This window comes from Amyelois transitella, chromosome 23 (genome assembly GCF_032362555.1).
Source record: "Amyelois transitella isolate CPQ chromosome 23, ilAmyTran1.1, whole genome shotgun sequence".
In the NCBI taxonomy this organism is placed as follows: Eukaryota; Metazoa; Arthropoda; class Insecta; order Lepidoptera; family Pyralidae; genus Amyelois; species Amyelois transitella.
Genome location: NC_083526.1, coordinates 4,058,066 through 4,065,741, shown reverse-complemented (window position 1 = coordinate 4,065,741; position 7,676 = coordinate 4,058,066). Strand labels below are relative to the sequence as shown.

Below are 7,676 nucleotides of genomic sequence, written 5' to 3'. Positions count from 1 at the left end.
GAACTAACGTGAATGTAGTAATAGTTGTTTTAAATTTGGATCAGTGCCCAGCGGCTTGGCTTTTCGCTCAGTTACTGCAAGCTTGAACCGAAGAGTGCATTTAGAAATTTCACGACAATCCATGTTTACGAATCGAAACGTCGATAAATAAAGACTTTTATCAAGACATAGAAAGTGTAAAGTGATATCCACTAGGAAGAGTGACAAAAATAATGTGTCCCGCACATGTTTGTTTACGCGTGTCACGATGAGGCGTCCAAAATAGATTCTTTTCTTAGGCATCTGATTTGACCCCGTTGAAGTTTATATCGGCCGATACAGAAACGGTAAGTAGTATTGAGTGCTGTGTAGATTGCTGTTGTCATCTCATACAACATTGGCAGAAGACCTATTGATGGATGCCAAAATTAGCGGCTCTTTGTGTTCGAATAATCAGTATCGATTCGCTGTTATCTAATTCACGCGTGTTTTTTTTTACAGTCGCAACGTAAAGGAGAAGATAGGTAATGAGTGAAGTGAGGAAGGAAGAAAAGAATGTCCTTACCCTAAAAATCCCTACAATAAAAGCAGAATCCGAGACACAAACCAGTGGTCAATTAGTTTCAAAATCTCCTGATAAAAAAGAACCCGACGAAATGGACACTGAACAGAAACAGCAAATGTCAATCAGAAAACGTAGAAACTTATCAAAAAATAGAACTCAAGCGGCAAGACAAAGAGAGAAGACTCCAGAACCTGGCAGAACGCTTGTACCACATGAAGACACAACTACATCCGATGATGAAGATTTTAAACCACAGCGAAATTCAAGAGAAATTGAAGCGGATAAAACGTATGAAGAAATGCGGCGCATGGTTCAAGAAAAATGTAATGTTAAAGATCCTGTTTACGATTTGAACACAGAAGAAGTTTTAGAAGCTAGGGCTATGGCTGCTAATGAAAGGAGACGAAGAAGTGTTTCACCGTTCGCAATTCCCGATAAAGAAGAACTTGTGCTATTACAAAGAAAAGGAAGTTTTATTGATCCAACAAATAAACTGTTAAGTACGAATTACACTTTAAATCTCAAAGATGAAGAACCTACTCGACGTAATTCTCTTACTATCGAGTCACCTAAAGAAAGACGAAATTCTTTGTCACCTCCTTTATCAAGCAGCGGATTACCAAAAGAAAGTGAATTTAATTTCCCAATGCCAACTACTCCTAAAAAGTTAGAAGAAATGGTATACCCAGATGAAAAAAAGTCAGATGACTCAGAGAAAAAATCTAAAACTCCAGTGAAAAATGAACAAGTCTTCAGTTTCGACGAGAAAGATATTAAACAAAATAATAAAGTTACAACACCAAAAACACCAGAAACACCAGCTCCGGCTCCTGGTGAACTTGTAACAAAGGTTATAGCTATTGAAAGAACCCCAAGCAAGAAATTAATTCCGGAAAAGAAGCCAGTAGTTGAAGTGCGGGAGCGTATTGTTAGAACTCCTAGCAGAAAGATGTCAACAGATATAAAGCCGGTTATTAATAAACAACAACCACAAAAGCAAACTAGAGAAGAACAACAAAGTAAAGTGCCTCCCGTGAAACCAGCGAGAAGTAAATCAGCAACTAGATTTGGGGTCAGTTTTTACATCAAATTAGTTGTGATTTTGTTTGTCGCTTTGTTAATAGCAATATATTTTCAACTGACTTAAATATTGTCAAAGTATGGTGATCTTGTCGATTACTTAGCATAAGAAGAATAACTAATATTTTATCCATAATAATATTTACAGAGTAAAACTAGTGAGAGTGAGATGAGTGAGGATCAGGCAATTCTTCAGAATACGAATGTCGCTGGAACGAGGCGCAAAGCAGTACCTACTCCAAGAAGATTTGTCAGAAGTAGATCTCCAAGAGCAAATAGGTCTCAATCCGTTAATCGAGCAGATTTAGTTCAAGTCATAGATAAAACAGGTACAGGTATGAGTCAAACAAGCCGAGAAATAATCGAATTGATGCAAAAAGCTCGAGCGCGAAGTCTTTCAATACCAAAAGATGATCCTCGGCTTCCATCAGAGTACAAAAATTATAATAAAAATTTACAAACACCAACTAAAACCCCATCAACGCCGAGGCATGCTCGAGGTATTTCATGCCCTAAAACTATTCAAATTATAAGCGATAAAGAAATTTTATCAGGATTAAATGTCAGTCAAAAACAAGCAACAAAACCTCAAAAACCTGCAAGAAGAAGGAGAAGTTCTGGATATATAGATGCAAGTCAATCTGAATATACATCAAGTTGTTATTCAACATCACCAAGTGAAAATGAATTCGATTTTGATTTATCAGAAAGAACGGCTGAATTGACTCGGAAGTTAAATATTTTAAGCCAAGAAGCAGATCAGCGAGAAACTCTTAGTAATATACTTCTTTCAAAAGATAGTTATGACACTGTACTAAAAGATGATCAGATTGAACCAAAGTCTAGTCTTAGAAAGCGATCTATTGTAGATAATAAAAACGGGGTAATGAAAGAAAGCAAAGACATGGAAAAAGGAGATCTTAAAAAAATTAAATCAAAATCAGTTGATAAAAATAAACCCATTAAAAGTAGATGGAAATTAATATCGAATTGGCAGGAATTCAGACAAGAATACGAGCAAGATTACATTAAAATAAAGTTACAATGTAACAGATGTATATGTGATTTACTGTTGTTAATAATAATGTGTGGTTTAGGGGGCATGATGTTCAAGTCTTTGGAAGGATCATTTGAAAACGCTTATAAGTGTGGAACTAGGGGTGTGAAAAGAGATTTCATTGAGAGTTTGTGGAGGGGCAGCCACTATATGAAGGAAGAGGATTGGAAATCAATGGCTAGGAAAAAGTTGTATGAATTTGAGGAGCAGCTGCATACTGCACACGAGGCGGGAGTGACGTCATATAGCGGACAGAGATCCTGGAATTTCATGAACTCTTTTGTTTATTGCTTGACGTTAATTACAACTGTTGGTAAGATTAATTACTTATTTATTTATCTTGGTATTTTTTTTCTCGTCTTCCTTTTTCACCTCACTGGAGCGAAGTCCAATTGTGCCACATTGACAGTTTTTACATGAAGACGACTACCGTCCAATCTTGCAATAGCTTTTAAAGAAATCTATACCAAAAAATAATATATGATGATGCATAGATATTTTTTTGTGTAGATTTCCTATTCGCTTTCTCCCATCTCTGTTTAGGTTTTTCATCTTTTATGCCAAGAAAAAGTAAAAAAAAAAACGTTATGAAACAGCATACGTACGTGCTCAAGAGAATTGATTTAGCGCAGCGTTCGATGAAAAAGATAAAAATCATATAAAACCGGTCGACATGCTGACATGGTAGTTCGTATCTATCGATGAACGTAACATTGTTAGTAAGGATCGGAAAAAATAATATCCGCTGCCAGCGCAAAATATAGGTGTACTCTCACTGATACGTCGTACTTTTGTTGAAGATTTCAATAGGTTCATACGAGTCGCGTATGATTCCATTATGACAAAACATCTCGGTGCGAATCGTGTATTCTGGAGTCGTTATATAGGAAATATTATTTATACCTAGGTAGTTATTACAACGACTGATAAGTGAAAGTTTTAAACCTAGTTGGTGCTTATGTACTGTGTGTACTAGATTTTGGGATACTTATATACTTTTTTTTTTTTTTTTTGAGAATAATTCCCCGTCTCATTATTTTCTTTTTCATTTGATTTCAAAACGTAAAAATAAAGATTTAATATTAGCTTAAAATTTGCTTTTCAATAAAAGAGTGAAATGCACTATCAGCGAAAAATTAAATGTTTGTATAGAACGTCAATATAATATATATATGTATAGCTTTTGTGATATTTAAGGATAAAAGCTCAGGAGCATTTGTATACGATTATAATACTTCTACGGGTCTTCATTTTATTTTCTTGTACATGGGTGTGTTAGCTGTTTAAAAAAATCAATTATGTAACTCAAGAACTATGTCTGTGCAAAATTTTCTTATAGATGATTTAACAGACTTTTGTTAATTATTCATTTTAAAAAATGCATTTTATTAATAGTACGAAGGTTCAGATGGTCAATAGCTTAATGAAAAAGTAATCAAAGCTAATTACAGGGTAATTTGCGGTGGGCAAATAAATACACAGCACAATTTAGCATTTAATGGGAACTTTACACTCTACGGGAATTAAATTAAATTGAATCACAAGTTCAAATCAATGTTAATGTAGATAATTAATGGAAACAACAATGACAAACTGAAATAGTAATTGCTAATTATAATTTTCTAAGAAGTATATTTACTTCTTCGTTGATACTGATGTCCAGTCACATACACAGTCAGTTTCTTTGTATCTCAGTTTATTTATGCTTTTAAAAATTTGCAAATTTTATATTGGGCTATTTGCCTGACTTGAAATTACACTTGGGAATGCAATTGGTTTCGACTGCGATGAGTGTATAATATTTGTGTATGTAAGAGAGAGCGAGGTATTCCGACCTCTTTTTCTTTGTAAAAGTTATGTTCTAAAAGCGTTAAATAATGTGAATTGTAAATATCACCAAAAATAAACCAACGAGCATGCAAAAAGAGGACAATGAATGTACACGAAGAGAAAGAAGTAAGCAAGGATGACACCAGATGTAGTCTCTGCCTTTCCTTAGGGAAAAGAGGCGTGATTTTATATTTTATTGAAGCAGTATAAGGGTAAATCTTATATTCTTTTGTATGATGATTCTAACATAACCTTAAATATTCCAGGATACGGTCACATATCTCCAAAGACGACGTACGGGCGCGCCGCCACCATAGTCTACGCTATCGTTGGAATCCCACTCTTCCTTATAGTCCTGGCTGATTTCGGTAAACTCTTCACTAGGATCATCAAGTTCTTCTGGGCGTTCATAAGGAGGTTCTATTATACGAGAAGCTGCAGGAAGGTCAGAAGAACAGCGCCAGTACAGGTTGGTTTATTTGTAAATCAAAGTTATGGTTACATCTGTCTCTGTCTTTTTCTCAGGCTTCATGCGAGTCGTTTGAGTACAAGCTCTTTGATCTTAAATATTAAGATACCTATAGATATAGTTGGCTAAGTGATTCTTATTAATATGCACGTACAAAATTAATTATAGTCTGACTGACTGACAGAGACGCACAACAAAAACTGAACACAGAAAGATAAAAACCGGTACATTGATTAAGCTTTCTTTGGTGAAGGCAAAATTATATTGGTTTAAAACACACTGGGTAAACCAATAAATGCAAATGTAAGTTCATTTATTAGTTTGTCGTCTCTTCAACCAATTGTTTTGGTAGTTAACTACTGAACCAATCTTTTTTAAAATTTTGCGTATATAAAATTAAGAGTACTTTTTATCTCGGTAAAAACTATAGTTTCCATGGGATTTGTGAGAAACCTGTATTTTTTTGTAGGTGGTAGATACTAAATTGACGCAGGCGAAGGGTACAAGCTAGTTGTTAATAATATCAGCAATATCACTTTAAGATATCTGAAAACTTTACGTATTTATTTACTTACATATTTTTATTTTACTGATGTTAAAGACTTAAGTAATTAGAAAAAAGTTTAATAAAGAAACATTCAAGATAAAATATTTATTCCTTATATATAATATGGGTATATGTTCTTATAAAACAAATCAGAACCTTGTAAAAAATTCCTTTCTCCGTTGCGTTGTTCTGAAAAATATGTAAGACAAATAAACAATGAGAATGTTTTCCTTTATTCAGAAATGAGTAATGATTATGCCTCGGGCTGAGCGGTATGTTTTTAGGATCACCGCATACTTGCCCTTTAGAACAACAAAAAAAACAATTTCAATCAGTATATTTTTCAGAAATGTAGCTACATTTTTATGCTGTCAGTTCACACTGTACTTATGACGAAAAGTGATTAATTAGAGTTGAGATGAAATAAGATCGTGGGAAAATTTCGTAGAATTTGGAAAGTTTAAAGTTTAACGTAACATTCTGAAAATTGCGAATGAAACACAACTGACATTAAACATAATTAACTGACATTAAAAGTATGCTTTTTATATTTACAGGAAGTAATGAAAGGACTGAACATCGTCTACGACGTCGTAAGAAGACCTTCTCAGATCTTCTCAGAAGAGGAATTGGAAGTTAAAACAGGAGAGACTCCTCCTGTAGTTCAGAGAAAACCAAGTGATGTCCCTCCGCCCCTTCCCCCTAAACCTGGCCAAGTTGTCCAAATCAAAGATATAGAAAACGAAACGGATCCTGACACACCAGCGCCTTCATTGTATGAAATAGATGATGAGTTCAACCTGCCAATTTCAGTAGCCATCTTTATTCTAGTCGTGTATTTAATTATAGGTGCCGTCGGCTACAACATGTGGGAAACTTGGAGTTTCTTCGAGTCATTTTATTTTGTATTCATATCAATGTCTACCATAGGACTTGGCGATTTAGTTCCTGATCATCCAATGTTCATGATGGCTTCCATTTTCTATTTAGTCTTTGGATTGGCTTTAACATCTATGTGCATTAATGTCGTGCAAGTTAAATTGTCAAATACATTTAAGCAGGCCAGTGCTAAGTTAGGAGCGACTATAGGTTTGAAAGTTTCTGAAGATGACGGTAGCTTAGTGCCGATGACTCCACCGCCGACTGAAATAGTTCCGGTTCACAAACCTAGGAATGACACAGAAGATAAAAATAAAGAAAGTAAAGTAAAAGATGAAAATGATGATCCAAAAAATAGATAAGGTTCTTAAGTTTTTTTGATGCAGGCAGAAAAACAAAATACTTAAGGTAACACATTATTTGTACCATTTATAAATGTACGACTAATTGACAAGATAGATATAGTAAAGTGATAACGTTATGCTAGTCATTGATTTAGTGAGTAATTTTTGTACGATTGTGATAAAATTGTGTTTGAGATGAGATAAATAATGTTTTCATATTGAATATTTCGCTTTACGGCTGTATATGACTATTCTTCAGTTTATGGGCAATAAAGATAATTTGTATTGTATTCGTATTACGTTGTATTTGTATTATGTTCTACAGCTGAAATTCGATTTTTAATGGGAATAATGTAATAAAAGAGCAGAGTCACTTACACGGGCATAAATATATCGAGTTTTTTTAATGCTGACTCCATCAAATCGTGCATTCATAATCGGAGCGTAACAATGTGGTAAAATTGACGAAGTGTCATAAATTATTGACTAAAATATAGTGAATTCATCAGAGCCTACAATTTAGTAGAAGAAATTTTTAAAGTTTTTCTGCCTGTCATAGAATTAAACTTCATAGTTTAGTAGTGAATTGGTGCTAATTATATAACCTCGCGTTATAGGTGATATTGTTACTAATTTTATGGAAATTATGTTTTCTACTTTTATCGTTGCTGTGTGTGTAAATAAAAGTTTTTATTATTTAAGTTTTATAATTTTAATGCAAAACAAAGCTTTAAATATCTGTTTAATACGTACCCCTTCATGTACCCAGGCGTCAGAATGTCTCAAAGAAGATAATATTAATAGTGTACATATTGACATAGCCTGAAATCTTTAGGAAAATTTCCAACAGCACATTTAACAAGATATATAGAGCATAACATTTAAAAAAATGAAAATCGTTATGTTCTCGTCGGTGAACACTCTTT

The 7,676-nt window shown here is 33.9% G+C and overlaps 1 protein-coding gene across 1 annotated transcript; it reads left to right on the top strand.

The window, feature by feature from the left end:
• Positions 1-75: 75 nt before the first annotated feature.
• On the top strand, positions 76-7,417 carry LOC106130776 (muscle M-line assembly protein unc-89). Its single transcript, XM_013329700.2, has 5 exons — positions 76-326; positions 481-1,616; positions 1,773-2,994; positions 4,778-4,980; positions 6,085-7,417. Exons 2-5 carry the CDS (start codon positions 507-509, stop codon positions 6,766-6,768), a joined length of 3,219 nt encoding a protein of 1,072 aa, XP_013185154.1. The 5' UTR covers positions 76-326; positions 481-506; the 3' UTR covers positions 6,769-7,417.
• The last annotated feature ends 259 nt before the right edge of the window (positions 7,418-7,676 follow it).

Excerpts from the sequence above, each read along its gene's own strand:
- LOC106130776 (XM_013329700.2), top strand. The coding sequence starts at position 507 with ATGAGTGAAGTGAGGAAGGAAGAAAAGAATGTCCTTACCCTAAAAATC. Across the intron at positions 1,617-1,772 it reads AATCAGCAACTAGATTTGGG|AGTAAAACTAGTGAGAGTGA; the intron begins GTCAGTTTTTAC and ends TAATATTTACAG. Across the intron at positions 4,981-6,084 it reads GAAGAACAGCGCCAGTACAG|GAAGTAATGAAAGGACTGAA; the intron begins GTTGGTTTATTT and ends TTATATTTACAG.